General features: G+C 53.0%; 1 protein-coding gene across 1 annotated transcript; it reads left to right on the top strand.

The window, feature by feature from the left end:
- The first annotated feature begins 8 nt into the window (after positions 1 to 8).
- Positions 9 to 14,530, top strand: LOC125333560 (histidine--tRNA ligase, cytoplasmic-like). Its single transcript, XM_048319507.1, has 13 exons — positions 9 to 117; positions 816 to 905; positions 2,554 to 2,673; positions 2,855 to 2,950; positions 3,691 to 3,816; positions 5,818 to 5,925; positions 7,622 to 7,720; positions 9,898 to 9,991; positions 10,129 to 10,256; positions 10,341 to 10,583; positions 11,719 to 11,835; positions 13,183 to 13,329; positions 14,027 to 14,530. The coding sequence occupies exons 1-13, from the start codon at positions 19 to 21 to the stop codon at positions 14,084 to 14,086; spliced, it is 1,527 nt and encodes a 508-aa protein (XP_048175464.1). The 5' UTR covers positions 9 to 18; the 3' UTR covers positions 14,087 to 14,530.
- Positions 14,531 to 16,416: the final 1,886 nt, after the last annotated feature.

The following is a 16,416-nucleotide window of genomic DNA, read 5'->3' as shown; positions in this document are numbered from 1 at the left end:
GCGGCGCGGGAGCTGCGCATGCGCGGGCGCGGACCCGCCATGGCGGAGGAGGCGGCGGTGCGGGCCCAGGCGGACACCGTGCGGCGGCTCAAGCAGGACAAGGCCGATCCTGACGAGGTGTGGAGTATTCCTGGGAATGGGGTGCTGGGGGGGGCAGCAGTGTGACTGGGAGGGGCGGGGAATGAGAACTGGGGCGCCGGCGGTGTTGGGATGGGGGAAGAGGGGCTTGGGGGTACTGGGGACACCGGTGCTGGGCTGGGAGAGGGCTGCTGGGCGGTGGGGTTGCGTGCTGTGGAGAACTGGGAGTACTGGTGTAGAGGTTACTGGGCTAGGGCTGGCGGCACTGGGAAGAGGGGTGTCGGGAAGGACGGGAGTGCAGAGCTGGGAAGTGGGGGGGCTGAGGGTGCAGCGGGGACTCGTAGTGGGAACTGGCGATACTGGTGTTAGATTGAAGGGAAGGATGCTTGGGAGTGTTAGGATTGGGAGGAGGATGCTGGAAGCCGCTAGTGCTGAGGTGCATGTAGCAGGAGCTGGTGGTGCTGGGTATAGGAATGAGGAGCTATCTGTGGATGGTGATGGGGTCGTGGGAGTCAGGAAATGGTGGGAGTGTTTGCGTTGCCGAGATAGGGGTGCTGGTATCAGAAGTGGGAAGTACTGGAGAGGAGCAGGGAATGTCCCTCTGGTTGCTGAGAAACTGGGAATAGTGGGTGTATTGAGGTTGTGGAGTCCGGGTGCACTGGGAATGCTGAGGCTGAAGGTACTGTGGAAGGCTGTGGGTGGTCTTATCCCCAGCTCCCTCCTTGTTCCATCCCCAGATTGCAAAGGAAGTGGCGAAGCTGCTGGAGATGAAGGCACAGCTGGGGGAAGATGAGGGGAAACACAAGTTTGTGCTCAAGACCCCGAAGGTAACTCCCCACAGCACAGTCCCGTGCCCCTCTGCATGCATGTGCACCCAGCAACCCCCCACATCTGTGGGCAGAAGTCCAGCATGGCCACACCTGTCTTTGTTCACATTTCTGTTTCCCTTTCGCTTTTAGCAGCAAGGGGGAGAAGGGTGAAAACATCCTCTGACAGCATTCAAGCCTGATACCCACTACCTTAGAGACTTCTGGGTGCTTCTGTGATTTTCCAACTACTGCTGGCGTGGTCAGGAAATTCCCTTTTAATCAAGCTTTACTGTAGCTGCCCAGTGTGAGAGGTCTCATATCTGCCCTTAGTCTGAGGGGCAGAGTAATCCCATTTACTGAGCAGGTCTGGCCAGCTGCTGGAATTTCTCTGTCCTCTTGTGGAAGGACCCTTCCTTCACAAGTAGTTTTTCAGTCTCCAGGCCCCTAAGAATAGTGTCCATAATGCAGTTTCTGCTGAAATACTTTGTAACCTGAATGTTTCAGCTAATCAGAGACCAGCTGCTTCTGTGCTGTGGAGACAGTTACAAATATGCTCACAAACAAACCAGGCTGTGGTGATGCCACTGACATTGGAAATCGTAGAAACATGGAATGGTTTGGGTTGGAATGACCTTAAAGCTCATCTCGTTCCACCTCTGCCATGGGCAGGGACACCTTCCACTATCCCAGGTTGCTCCAAGCCCTGTGCAGCCTGGCCTTGGACACTTCCAGGGATGGGGCAGCCAAAGCTTCTCTGGGCAACCTCACAGGGAAGAATTTATTCCCAATATTTAAATGTCTCCAAACTGTCAGCTTTGTCCATTTCCTTTATGATTTGTTTTGTTAAATGTAATTGTGGTGTGACAGCTGGAAAGTGGAAGGGTATTTTGCTGCTTAAAAGTGTGGAGAAGGGGATTTTGCAGCCCTGTTGAGTGCCAGAGAAACACAACTGAGTTTCCAGCCCATCTCAGGCTTGTCAGTGGCAGCTGAAGGCCACCTGAGTGACCTGTGGGTGAGGATGCCTCCTCCTGCCGAACTGCCAGGCCTTAGAAAGTGGAAGTTGGAGGTCTAGCTAATTGACAATGATTTATATCTTACTGAGAGCATTAAGGTGGTAATTGGAATAATTCAGTGATCCTTAACACCAAAGAAATGGGAAGGGAGCATGCCCCTGTGAATCGTAGACAGATGTTTCACTGGTGTTGCATTTTGAAAGATGATTTTTCTCTATGTTTGGAAATTGCAGAGCTGCTGGTTGTTCTACAGTTTCAGAGCATCTGTTCTCTGTTTCCACCTTTGGGGTGGCTCATTGGGCAGGGGTCTGGCCAGTAGGTCTGAATCAGAGCCGTGGACAGGTCCTGGCTGCACTGTCAGGCTCGAAAGCACTGAACTCTGACTGCTGGATCTGTTTTAGCTCCTTTGTTTCCTGTACTGTGAAACTCCTGATTTAGGTTTTGCTCTGCAGGCCGTGGCAGACTCTGTCTCAGCTGTGTCCTGATGTTTTCCAATGTTTTTAGTGCTGCTTTTTACCAATATCTGGTGTCTGGACCTGGTCTCTCTGCCTTTGTTAGCAGTATGGCAGCTTCTTCATATTGCTTCTGGTATCTTTCTCACGGCATGCCTCTAACCCAAAGTGTCCTTTGCTCCTTTCCTTCCCTCCCTCCAGGGCACGCGGGACTACGGCCCCAAGCAAATGGCCATCCGTGAGAGGGCCTTCAACGCCATCATCTCGTGCTTCAAGCGCCACGGAGCCGAAGTCATCGACACGCCCGTGTTCGAGCTGAAGGTGGGTGAGGACACAGCAGGTTGGCTGAGCTGCTGAGGATCCTGCAGTTGAAAGTGTTGAGGGTTGAGTTTCCTTCTTCCATTCCTAGGCATTCTCCCTTTCTCTCCTTGTTTTCTGTGTGCTCTAGGGCTGATCCCCTGTCACTGAAGATGCTGTTTGTTCGTGTGTTGTTTTGTTGTAGGAGACCCTGACAGGGAAATACGGTGAAGACTCGAAGCTCATCTATGATCTAAAAGATCAGGGAGGAGAGCTGCTGTCCCTGCGCTATGACCTGACAGTATCCTGCCACAGCTGGTGCTGAGGGGCCTTGTCTGTCCTCCTTTTGGGGCAGTGCCATCCTGAGGGGGAGGGAGGACCCCAAACTGAGAGGGAGAGCATGAGCAGGCAGTGTGGTTCAGTGGGTGCAGAACCCTTGCTCAGTTATTTACTGTGCATTGCTTCTGTTTGGTGAAGGAATGCTTAGAATCATGGAATATCCTGAGTTGGAAGTGCCCCCAAGGATCATCGAGTCCAACTCCTGACCCTGCACAGGACACTCCAGCCATGTGCCTGAGAGCATTTTCCAAATGCTCCTTGAGCTCTGTCAGGCTTGGTGCCATGACCACTTCCTTGGGGAGCCTGTGCCAGTGCCCAAAAACCCTCTGAGGGAAGAACCTTTTCCTGATATCCAGCCTGACCCCTCCCTGGACACAGCTTCATGCCCCATGTGTGGAAGTAAAGAAGATTTGTACTGAGTGTGGTTCCTCCCAAGCAGGGTTCCCAGACCAGGCTGCTGCAGTACACAGCCCATGTGAGACTGAGATCCAGCCTGAGCTGCTGCTGGAAGAAGCCTGAGGGGACACTTAAAGGCAGCACGTGTGGAGACCTTGGGGAGCTGTGATAAGTCCAGCTGTCTCCTAGCAGTCCTTTGCCCCATGGGTGCTGGGTGGGGAGACAGTGAGGATCCAGCACTGCCTGTGACTGATAATGGAGGGGGGATGATCCCTTCTTGTTCCCATCTTTAACTCTCTGTCTCAGGTGCCCTTTGCTCGCTATCTGGCGATGAACAAGATCACCAACATCAAGCGCTATCACATTGCCAAGGTGTACAGGAGGGACAACCCAGCCATGACCAGGGGCCGCTACCGCGAGTTCTACCAGTGTGTGAGTTTGGCTGTGGGCAAGGAACTGCTGGGACAGGCTGTGGGCTGGGCAGCACCTGTGGACTCATAGCACTGTCAGAATACAGGATGGAACGCTGGGTTACCCTTCCCTGTGGCTTCAGAAAGCTCTGAAGGATCCACTAATCTTCTCCTTAGTGTGTCCTTATGAGTGTGAAAAACAACTGGAGAGTGGGAGGGTGGGCATGACAGCTGTGACACGGTGCTGGCGTGGTGTGGAACTTTGTCATCGAGCCCCCAGGTATCACCTCCTTTGCACTGTATGGGAGGGCAGCTCCTTGCTCCGTCCCACAGTGCTTGCCAGATGGGTGGCTGGGAAGAATTTCCTTCTGATCCCAAATCTGGCTACAGTTCAGCTCTAGGTGTGTTAGCAGGACATACAAACCAGGCAAGGCAGTAGCATATGCTACTTCTATTTCCTGTTTAGTCAATTTTAACTTCAATGGAAGGGAAAACCCAGAGGCCAAGTTACAGAACAAGTAACAAAGTAATTTCCTTTGTGGCTCTCTCATGGTAGCCCCGAGGAACAGCTTTGCTCTGCTCTACTGACACAGTCCCCAGGGACTCATATTGCAAACAATTTCTTTTGTTTGAGAATATTCCTACTTCATTATACAACCCCTGGGAACACCTTCCAGATTTGGCATGGTGATTCCCATTTTCAGATGACTTGGGGTCATTGCCTCCTGTCTCATCTGCTACTCCAAGATAGCACTCCTAGGATAGCTGGAAATGGTCTTCTAATATCCAGGCTAAACTTACTTGTACCTGATGGTTTCCTTCCTCTCATTTAAAGAGTTCAGCTCTTTAAACAGTAGCTGTCATCTCTTGATATGTATTCTTCTCCTTTCCCAGGTAGACATTTGGGAAATGTTTAGAGAAATCTTCCCCTCCTTAGACCATGTAAATCAAGCTCTGTTACCTTTGTTTATCTTCTTTCCTTGGGGATGTTTTCATTCTTTTCTCAGCCTTGCACCTTTTCCTTCAGCTTTTCTTCAATATTATTCACCAGCCCTTGTTTTTTTTTCAGTGAGATTTCATCTGTGCCATTTACAGCGATATCAGCACTTTACTGATTTCCTGTACACTTCCTGTACTTCCTCACCCAACTTTCCCAGGGATTGCATCAGCCCTTTTTGCACTCAGCTGATCAGGAATTACCTATGTGATCCCACCTCTTCCTTCCTCCAATGCCCCAGTTTCTTTTGAGAGCTTGGTGAAGCCTTGTTCGAATATATCCACATAACGAAAATTATTCTTGTCCCAAAATCTCACAGAAGACTTTGCATCTGGGGATTCCTAAACAGGAGCTGAGGAAGGGCTCTCTTGTTGCTTCTGTGTTTTATTTCTCTCTGAACACTGATGTTGTTTCCAGTCATGGGCTACCAGCCTAATAAAGCATCTTGATGTTGGGCTTTGGTTCGTCTCTGTGCTAGTTCATCTGGTAATCTCTGGTGGGGACTACTCAGGCTTCCTGATTCCTTTTTCTGTCTTAGCAGTTGAAACTTTGGTTTTGCTTCTCCTGCCTTCCCTAATCATTAACTTGATTGGCATGTGTATTAAAAAAAGCATCCTAAGAATCAAGGTGAAACATTTGGCATTTAGGTCATAGCAGATGGGAAGTAGTTTTTTCCTCCCCTTTCTGGTTCCTTTGTTCTGTTTATTTACTGCTGCTCCTCCTTTTTGTTGTTTATCGAGGATCTCTGCTTCAGAGTGTCACACAGCAAGTGCTGGGTCAGGGGAGCAGCTCACAGTGTACAAACTCTTTGAAATGCAGTGGACGTGAGAGGACTGCTGCCGTCCGTGGTAGAGGTCCTAATCCACATCCTGTCCCTTCTGCATCCAGTCTGTAAGGGACAGTGCTCCCTCACATCCCAGTTCTGTTGGTTTTTGTATACAAACTGCTGTTACCAGCAGTTGAAGCTATTTTGCTGCAGCCATGCTGTGGTGCTGAATTGCTCACTGCCTTTTCCTCTGCTCCCAGGACTTTGACATTGCCGGGCAGTTTGACCCGATGATTCCTGATGCTGAGTGCCTGAAGATCGTGCACGAGATCCTGAGTGACCTGCAGCTCGGGGACTTCATCATCAAGGTGAGACTGGGGGGGGTCTCTGTGCCAGGGTGGGAAGCAGTGGTCATTGTGCTGTGGTTCTACACAGGAGTACCTGTGCCCGCTCTAAGGCCTGACCCAGAAGTTCATCCCTCCTCTCTGCAAATGTGCTTCCTCTTGTGCTAAAGATTGGACCTCCACCTGGACTTGCTTTGAGTTGGGAATGACAGGAGTTTTCCTGAGGCTGCAGCTAACAGTGTTCTCTCCAGAACTAGACACAGTCCCTTGCAAAATTCCAGCAGCCAGCTAGAATAATAGAATGGTCTGGGTTGGAAGGGACCTTAAGTATAATCCGGTTCCATTACCCTGCCATGGGCAGGGACACCTTCCACTATCCCAGGTTGTGCCAAGCCCTGTCCAGCCTGGCCTTGAACACTTGCAGGAGTGGGGCAGTCACAGCTTCTCTGGACAACTTGTGCCAGGGCCTCAGCACCCCTATAATAAAGAATTTCTTCCTAATGCCTATGTAAGCAGGTGATTGTCATATTCACTGCCTGCAGTAAAACAGGCTTTGGTCCAGGATTCCTGGCCTTATCCCAGCTCCTGATGTCTCCTTAGCAGGGGCATCTGCTCAGTGTATGTGGTGTTGCCTGCAGAGTCCTGCCTTTCCACCCAGTCCTTTTTGGAGCTGAAGCATTTTCTAGAGCAAGAGCTATGCCCTACTGTAGGCTGGCTTGCTATTTGCTTCCAGACACCTCTGTTCCCTTGGAGCAGCAGCAAATGGTGCTCGATGTGTAGGTGAGGCAGGATGGGAAGGGTGCACAGGAGCAGGAGAGCAGTGGGTAGGAGTGCTGGATGCATGAGAGGGCGCTGGGATCTATGAGGGACCCGGAGCTGGGCCATTGCTGGGCACTGCAGGGAGGGGAGCACTGCAGGCTGGATGTTGTGTTCCTGTTGCAGCCCCATGGGGCAGCAGCCAGGTACTTCCCCTTGAACCTGTCTGGGGTGAGATGGAGGAACTGGGTGTTTGGGCAGTGGTGAAAGTGGTGCCTTTGAGGATGAACACACTCCTGCAGTGGGGAGCAACAGAGTAACCTGCCTGTGGTTATTCTTGTCTCCTACAAAGCACATTCTGGTTCATGTGGATGCTGGAGGATTCCAAATTCCTGTGCAGTTTCTTTGTTTCTGACTAATTGTAGATGTCCTCACTACCCGTGGAAATGTCGAATCCAGCTGAGCCTTTGGCCTCAATTATGTGCTCTTACAGAGCATAATTAAGCTACAGAATTCACTATACTATCATAACAAAAAAAATCCTCACCGAGGATTTAACATGATCAGATGTCCCTTTGCTCTTACGCTGAGAGTGTAGGGTAGTACTCTGAATTCATGTCCTTGGCTGTGGTCTGCTCCTGAGCTGTTTTCACATGTCCACATGAAAGGACTCATAGGCCCTGATGGTTTTTTTTCTCTGTTGAGTGGAGGTGTCTGTGGCTCTAGAAGGAAATGTGATGGCTCTGCCCAGGCTTGGTAGATGTCAGCTGTGCTGTTTGATCTACTCTGGGAAGCTCAGCTCCCCAAGAACGGGAAAGAGAAATTGCAAATAGCAAAAAAAACCCCTTGGCAGACACCTCCTATATTCTCTTCCCTGCTTAAAACTACAGGGGGACAAAGCAGGACACTGCTGAAGCATCTGGTTGAGTTCATAATTCCTGATGTGCTGCTCTCTTTCCCCCAGGTCAACGACCGGCGCATCCTTGATGGGATGTTTGCAGTTTGTGGGGTCCCGGACAGCAAATTCCGAACCATCTGCTCCAGCGTGGACAAACTGGATAAGGTATGGGCTGGAGCCCCAGGCTGCAACTGCTGCTGCTGGAGTCTCAGTGAATGAACCATGGTCTGTGAGAATTGGCTGGAAAACGCTGATAAGCATCGAGTTGTTCCCACCTTTCCCTGGAGGGGATTCATGCAGGACACAGCATTCATGGAGGAAAAGTGGATCCTCTGTTTTTTTCTCCAGTATCCCATAAGGTCCTGATGAAAGGAAAGGTGGGAGGGGAAAACTGCTCTTCACATGGGAGGTTGAACATCCCAAACCTTCACCTGCTCAAGGTGCTGCTGCTTATGAACCAGGCTCATGAAAACGTGCACCAAACTAGGCTAGGGCATTGACAAGCCTTTTTGAATGCATCAGGTTTAGTCAGGTGGTGTGAGGAATTGCAGTTGTGTCCTGGAATTATAGAACAGCCCAGATTGGAAGGGATCTTGAGAGATCATCCAGTCAAACCTTTATTAAAATTTCAGACTTCAGGTACCAGGCAAGTGTGACATAAGCATGAAGTCTCTGTGAGAGCAGAGGAGTAGAGCAGTGCAGTCACAAGTGACAGTGTGTACTAGTCTGTAAGGCAGTTTGCAGGGGACAGGGCAGAGCAAAATGGAAATCCACAAGTGAGCAGGCTGACACAGTCGTGTTGTCCAGGACCCTGTTGATAAATGCTATCCTGCAGGGTGCTGCTGTTCTCTTTTGGTTGATGTGATGTTCAGCATCCCTGCTGAGGACGCAGAGCCTGCAGCCTGTGCATGTTGCTGGCCAGGCAGTTCCAGCATGATCCAGGTACGACTGGACAGCACATGCCTCTGGCTGTGTGTGGGACCCTCAGGAGATGGGCACAGCAATAAGAAGTGAGGTGGATTGGAGGAGGTGTCTATATTTTCCCTGAAAATAGAGAAGAGGATTGGAAGTGATGAGTAAGAGATCCCTGCTCTCTTCATCCACGCTCTGCTGACTTGTGCTGGTAGCACAGGTGCTTGTATCAGTCATGCTGTGTGTAGCCATTGCCGTTTGTGTGGCGTAGCCAGGTTTGCTGTGACACAGAACAGCCCCTTCAGTGTGCAGCTGCCCCTTTAAGACATGAGGCAGGAAATCTCAGGTTTTGGGCTCAACAGGCTGCCTGCTTTGGAAGAGCACTGGCTGTTGTGAAGGTCTCCAAGGGATTCAGGCCATTTTGTAGCCTTTAGGGAGGAGGGAAAGGTGCCAGTTGTCCAGGGACAACTTTTTATTTGCAGCTGATTATCTTGGCTATAGGCCCAGTCAGATAAAGATGCTGGAGATCAGACTCTTCAGTGTGTGTACAGCCCTCCTTTAGTAGCTAAGGAAAAGGAACCTTAACATGAAGTGCAATCTAAAGCTTCAGATTTCTTGGTTTGGGATCTGAAGTAGAATTTGGAGCTCAATTTCTGTGTGTTCAGATTCATGTGGAGGACACGATGTGCTTTGTGCTTCAAAGAGTGCTCCTAACCTTCATGTTAAACCCTGCTAAACACAGCAGCTTGTGTCTCATGTGGTCATGGTTCTTTGTTGAAAGGTGAGCTCCATTTTCCTGTGGGGGCCTCACCAGATTGTCGAATGAAGTCAACTGGAGGAAGTCTCACTCACAGCCCTGCTAGCAGAGATCCATTGCAGAGGCATGACCGAAGTTTGGGGTTTGGGGCTGTGTATGCATGGAAAAGCAATGGGAAGGCAGCACTGGGCTTCTTTCTGATAGGATCATTTCCTTGTGATTTATCTCAGTGGAGCTGGATGTAATCAAGACTCAGGTTCTCTTTGACCCCTTGGTCATTGGGAACATGGCAGCATATTTTGCTTACACTGGGTTTTTTCCATTACCCAAGCAACACCTCACACCTTTCCAGGTGATTCCATGACCAGCAACACTTTCCTGAATGGTGCTTACGATTAAGTACCTAACCAGGGAAACCCCAGCAGCAAGATGGCTCAGATTTGGTGGTTATACAGTGCTGATACTCGATTCTGGCCACAAATCAAACAAAAAGTATTTTTATAGGGTTGGGTTACAAACAGGCTGTACCAGAAATGGAGTTATGCACACGTGACTGTGCTCTGAGAGCTGCTACTTCTCCATGCACCTTCTAACCATGCTGACGGGATTCTGCCGTGCAGAGGAGAGCCCGTGTCCCTTGTGCAGTGGCTGATGCCCTTCTCTCCCCTCCCAGGTGCCATGGGAAGAAGTGAGGAGCGAGATGGTGGGAGAGAAGGGGCTCTCTCCCGAGGCTGCGGATCGCATTGGGGAGTATGTCCAGCTCCATGGTGAGCACCATGGGCTCGTGCCCTTGGCCTTGTTCTGGGCTGGGGATGGAAGGTGCAGGGCACACGCCCGGCTGGCCGGGGCTGCCCCGGCGGGTGCTGCTGCCCTGACGCTCCTGAGGCATGGCTGGTCCCCACAGGTGGGCTGGACCTGGTTGAGCGTCTTCTCCAGGACCCAAAGCTGTCCCAGAACAAGCTGGCCAAGGAGGGGCTGGGGGACATGAAGCTGCTCTTTGAGTACCTGACCTTGTTTGGCATCACAGAGAAGGTGAGGAGGTGTGGGGGCAGGAGGGGGTGCTGCCCTCGTGGGTCCTCGAGCACCCAGTGACGGGGCCTCCCTTGTGCCCTGCAGATCTCCTTTGACCTGAGCCTGGCACGGGGCCTGGACTATTACACGGGGGTGATCTTTGAGGCTGTGCTGCTGCATCAGGAGAACGAGCACGTGGAGGAGGCGGTCAGCGTTGGGAGCGTGGCCGGAGGCGGCCGCTATGACGGGCTGGTGGGGATGTTTGATCCCAAGGGCCGGAAGGTGCCCTGTGTGGGGGTCAGCATTGGGATCGAGCGGATCTTCTCCATCCTGGAACAGAGACTCGAGGTAGGTGCCTTTGGTGCTCAGCTAAGCACCAAATTAATGGTTAATCCCCCACTCCAGCAGCTGCTGAAGAGAGTGGTCCTTGCCCCAGCATTTGGAGAAGCCAGCCAGGATATAAATTCCAGTTCTCTCTGGCCTGGCAGAAGATATCTGGGGCTCCCACTGAAGACAAGACCCTTCTTTCCACAGCCTTCAGACACGGCTTCTGCAGCTGCAGCTGGAGGGGGCACTTTAATCCTCAGCAGTAGCAGGTACCCAGGGCAGGTACCTTAGTGTTCCCCACTGCGTTAGGCATCCATGTGAGCCCATGTCCTCGTTGGCAAGGCAGCATTGTTCTGCAAGGGAGGCAGCAGCCTCACACATCTATTTGTCCCACCTATGGCACTACAGAGACCAGACAGGGATCATATGTTCCAGGGCAGGAAGCGCAGTGCCTTCTAGGGGTGTTTCCCAGATAGCTTTTTCCTCTTCCCCCTCCTCAGAGTTGTACTGTTCTCCGTCCCAATCAATGGGTGTTAAATAGGTCTTTGTAAGCTCCCAAAATGTGGCCACATGTTCCCCTCCCCCAGAAGTCTGGTGTTGCTTCTCTCTTGGCAGCCAGACACAGCTGGGATTTCTAAATAGAAACTGAATTCCTCCCTCACCACCTCCAGTCCTGGCCAGGTTTGTTCCTTTGCAGGTGACCTTTTAAAGGCTTCTCCCTTCAGCAAGGCAGCAGGAAAATGCCACATGGAGTATCCAGCATCTGCCACAGGGGCTGGTGGAGCATTCAGCTTGCTGCTGTTTAACCCATAGTTAGGAGCTCAGCTGTAGAGCAGACAGCTGCCCGTGTCTACCTTCTCCTGGGTGTGTTGCTCCTGAGCTGCTTGGAGCAGGTATTTAGGAGGCCCTTGGGTGTGCAGAAACAGAGGGGAGGTTGTGTTAAGCACACATCATGGAACAACTGCAGAAAATGAGATTCTGCTCTAGGATGGGATCTGTGGGACCTCCCTGACTCTGAATTTATGCTGTTGATCCTTCTGAGCCCAGTCCTCTTCACTGCTAGATTGATGGAGTTGGGTGGTCACCCATCCTGCCCATAGAATCTCAGGTGTATCAGTACGTCTGTGGCATCTTTTGAATCTTGTCCCCTCTCTAGGCCTCTGAGGAAAAGATCAGGACAACAGAGACACAGGTGCTGGTGGCCTCTGCCCAAAAGAAGCTCCTTGAAGAGCGACTGAAGCTCATCTCTGAACTGTGGGATGGTGGAATCAAGGTATGACTGGGTGATGGCAAAGTCGAGAGCTGCCTGGTTCACTCTCTGTCTGGGAATGGACCACATCTGGCTTTGCTTTGGGAAGGAGTTACAGGGAGCAGGTGGGGAGCAGACTGCCTTCCTGAATGGAGCATTCCTCTTCCCAGTGTCCCAAATTACGGGCTCTCCACGAAGGGCTAGGCAGCAGGACTTGGTTAGCCCTATAACTGCAAGGGCTGCTCTGTGCCTTACCTCAGGACAGATTCCCAAAGCAGGCAGCAGGGCCCTGCCTGCTGCGGACAGACTGCCTCAGTGAGGGGAGGGGAGTGCCTGGGTGCTCTGCTAGGCTCCTGGCCATGTAGGGACACCCCAGGTGACATGGACTAGGGTTAATGGCCTGGTGATTCCCAGGATAAGCAGTGTCTTGTCAGCACCTTTGAGCTGTGTTGTGTTATTACTCATTGGCATGATCCTTCCCATTTAGGTTGGAAAGAGCCCTTGATGCCATTGAGTCCAACCATTCACCCAGCGCTGCCAAGGCCACCACTAAGCCATGTCCCCAAGTGCCACATCCACGTGTCTGTTACATCCCTCTGGGGATGGTGACTCTGCTGCCACCTTGGGCAGCCTGTGCCAATGCCTGACTGGCCTTTTGAGGAAGAAGTTTTCCCTAATATCCAACCTGAATCTTCCCTGGCTCAACTTGAGGCCATTTCCTCTTCTGTCACTTGTTACTTGGGTGAAGAGCCTGACCCCCACCTGGCTCCACCCTCCTGTCAAGGAGTTAGGGAGAGTGAGAAGGTTCTCTCTGAGCCTCCTTTTCTCCAGGCTGAGTCCTCCCAATTCACTCAGCCGCTCCTCATCAGACTTGTGCTCCAGACCTTTCCCCAGCTCTGTTCCCTTCTCTGGACATGCTCCAGCACCTCAGTGTCTTTCTTGCCCTCAGGGGCCCAGAACTGAACATGGGATTTGAGGTGTGGCCTCACCAGTGCCCAGCACAGAGGGACTGTCACTGCCCTGGTCCTGATGGACACACTGATGCTGGTACAAGCCATGTGCCTTCTTGTCCACCTGCATACACCTGATCTTGTGTTCAGCCACTGTCAACCACCACCCCCAGGTCCTGTTCCATGAGGCACTTTTCAGGCTGTCTGCCCCCAGCATGGAGTGTTTCATGGGGCTTTGTGGCCCATGTGCTGGACCCAGCACTTGGCCTTGTTGGACCTGGTGCCCAGCCTTCTCCATGAGTCCATCCTCTCCCCACCACACAACCTCACGCTCACCAGACTGGCCCAGCAATGCCTGGTTGAAGGGGTCCAGTGAAACATCCCAGTTTGATGATGGTGTTGTGCTTTGGCTTTCTCCCAGGCAGAGATGCTGTACAAGAAGAACCCCAAGCTGCTGAATCAGCTGCAGTACTGTGAGGACACAGGCATCCCTCTTGTTGCCATCGTGGGTGAACAGGAGCTCAAAGATGGAGTTGTCAAGCTGCGCATCGTGGCAACCAGGGAGGAGGTATGGCCTGTGGCAGCTTGCCATGGTGTGGGTGGCTATGTGACCCTCCAGACCCAGTGGTCTTTCCAGCAACTTCTGTAACACACAATATTGCAGTTCCTTGCTCCATGCAGCTTCCTGGAGTAATGAAATGCTGTTGTCTCAAGCTCTGGAGAGTTTCCTATTATGTAGCCTCCTTGCACTCCTCAGTTCAGGAGCCTGCAGCATGGAGGGGTGATTCAGTGGCCTGCATGGCTGCTCATGCTTTCAGTCCATGATATGGGACCGTCGGTGGAGGTCCTGGAGGTGTGCTCTTGCAATGAGTGAGACTGAACAGAACTTGGTTAGCCCTGAACTGCAGGGCTGCTTTGTGCCTATTATCTCAGGACACATTCCCAAAACAGGCAGCACTGGAATCAGTGCAGAGGTCACTGGCTAGATCATTGCATAGATCACCTAGATCAGTGGCTTTGGAACCAATAGGAAAGAGTGGGAAGAGAATCATTCTCACAACCATTGTGCAGGAGAGGGCTTACTGGGGTTACTGGTGGGTACCTGCTCTTTCAGGTTCAGCTCTGTGGCTGCTGCAGCCCACTTGATCCCTGTAGAGGGACTGGTGCCACCTTGGTGTGACCTCCTGAGACACAGGGCCACGGCTGTGGGGGCATGTCAAGCTGTTGGAGTTGTACTGAAGCAACTTTTTGCTCCCCCTGTGTAGATCAATGTTCGCAGGGAGAGCCTGGTGGAGGAGATCAGGATACGAATGAGTCAGTGTTAAACGCCTTCGGACGCAGCTACTCCTTTGCTGGATTCTGGCTGATGGATTTCCTTCCGTAAACACCTTCACCAGGCTGTGCAGCAGTGGGTGGGGTGTCGGGGTGACTTTGAAAGCTGTATTTATTCTTGTCTTATGCCCTTCCTTCCCTGGTGGGAGCCAAGAGGCTGCACTGACTCCTGCACCGTGCCCTGGCCCTTGAGAAGGCTGCTGGGAAGATGTTGTGGAAGTGGCTCTGGCGGATGCCGGCCGCATGTCTGCCGCAGCGACCCATGGAGCCCCATGCTGGCAGCAGATCCTGGGGGTTTGGCTGCAGCTTCTTGTTCCCATCACTTTGAATAACCATCCTAGCCCATCTCTCTGCTCTGGCTGCAGGGGAGTGACCTTATCCCCAGCAAAATGTAATGGCGCTGCTCCCAGAAACATAATAAATCTGTCTGTCCCCTGCTGTGCCTCCTGTCTCTGCTTGCTGCTCAGGGCAGGGATTTGCTCACCTGCCTCATTAAGCCAGAGCTGTTTTTTAAAGGTCATTGTAGACGTTTCTGCAGCTCTGATGTTTCCTGCTCCCTCTGGCTACTCCTGGCACTGCCAGCCCCTGTGACAGGTGTGGAGCTGAGCCCCCACAGCCCGGTGGAGCTCCATGAGCGGCGTCCCAATCACAGGTGTTACAGGTCCCCCAATCTCCTGTGGGTGGCTTGGGGTGCCCCCAGGTCTCTTCCCTGCTGAGCCACATATTTTGCCTGATGTGCCCAAACCAGGTCAGTTTTTAAACCTGTGGCTCTCTAAAGAAGAGTTAGACAGGGATAAAGAATAAAGAAACAATGCATCTTTTCTGTGCATAAAAAGGGAAGACAAGACAAGGGCATGGTAGGGAGAACAAGGTAAGAAAGAGCTAGGCAAGGGTAGAACAAGGAGGCAGAAGCAGAACAAGGCGAGGGAAAGAAAAGTAAGGCAAGGAAGGGGTAGGCAAGGCCTCCCTTCTCCTACCTTGCCAGCTCCTCCCTTGCCCTGCCATCCCCCAGTGTGCTTGGTCCCACTGCGGGGGGATGGAGCCCCCCAGGCAGCTCCTGCAGTCCCCAAGCTGCAGCTCCATCCCTTTGCCCACGGGATTTATTTCAGCTCCAGAGCCCCAGTGTTCCATTTCAGCTCCACAGTGGTTTGGGTTCGGCTCCAGTCACAGGGTATCTACTCCAGCCCTAGGGATTTTATGTGCCCTCTGGCCCCACAATCGGTGGTTCAGCCCCAACTCTACAACCTTTATTTAATAAACTATGTATCTAATAACAGAATAAGAATAGAATAAAAGTACAGTAGTTCAATAGCACAATAACCCATTAATGTAATGAAAAAATGATTGGAATACCAAAATAGCATAATAGAATAAAGAATAAACTCATAAGAGAAAATAAAAGTAGAATAAAATAATAGTAATAGACTAAAACAGCTTTATTGCCTTTATTTTTAAAATTACTTCAACTCTAGATCCCTGCGAGGCCGCATCCCTCCGCCCCTACTAGCGGGACCCCCATCCCCCGGGGCAGCGGCCCGTGCCCCCGCCGCGCACTCGAGCCGCGCAGCAGCCTCGGGCACCGCCGCTGACCGACTTCCGCGGGGCGCAGCGGGCGGGACGGAGCCGCTTCCCCGACAGGCACCGACAGGGCCAGGCCGGCACGGCCGCCAAGGGGCAGGGCCCGGCCCAGGCAGGCGCGGGGGTCCCGCCTGGGCTCACCAGCGCTCTCCGCACCGCGCTGCCACCGCCGCTGCCACCGCCACTCCCATCCCCGCCCCCGCATTGGCACCGCCGCCCCCTGCGCACCCTATTTATACCCTCCTGGCCGTGCAGCGCGGCCCGGCCCAGCCAATCACAGGCCGAGGGCATGCCCGGCCCAGCCAATCCCAGCCCGCCTGTTCCCTCCCCGCTCACTTCCCCCCGCCCCGCTGTCCCTTCAGGTCCCGCTCCCGCCGCCGCCGCCACGCCGGGGGCCGATCGCGCCCTCTCCCCGCCGTCCCCTCCTTCCCCCGGGACAACTCCGGGCCGGGACCCGAACGGGGAGACCCCACCGGCCCTTCCCGGGCCCCAAAAGCACCTGCCGGGGGCTGCCACAGCGAGGCTGCGGCTCCGCCGTCTCCTGGAGCGGCGCCTCAGGCGAGCGGGGGGGCGGAGCCGGGCTGAGGGGCCGGGCCGAGGCCGGGCGGGCCGAGCTTGGCGGGACCGCGGCCTGATTGAAAGGGCGGCTGTGATTGGGCGAGGCGAAGAAAGGCGGGCCGCGATTGGCGGGGCCGGGCGCTGCCTCGGGCCGCGATTGGCGGGGCCCGGAGTCCGTGGGGCAGCG

Source organism: Corvus hawaiiensis, chromosome 15 (assembly GCF_020740725.1).
Source record: "Corvus hawaiiensis isolate bCorHaw1 chromosome 15, bCorHaw1.pri.cur, whole genome shotgun sequence".
Taxonomy (NCBI): Eukaryota; Metazoa; Chordata; class Aves; order Passeriformes; family Corvidae; genus Corvus; species Corvus hawaiiensis.
Note: the sequence above shows the minus strand (reverse complement) of the source record. Positions and strands in the feature narration are given on the sequence as shown.

Coding starts and splice junctions, on each gene's coding strand:
- LOC125333560 (XM_048319507.1), top strand. CDS start 19: ATGCGCGGGCGCGGACCCGCCATGGCGGAGGAGGCGGCGGTGCGGGCC. Junction 906..2,553: donor TTGTGCTCAAGACCCCGAAG/GTAACTCCCCAC, acceptor CCCTCCCTCCAG/GGCACGCGGGACTACGGCCC. Junction 10,584..11,718: donor TCCTGGAACAGAGACTCGAG/GTAGGTGCCTTT, acceptor TCCCCTCTCTAG/GCCTCTGAGGAAAAGATCAG.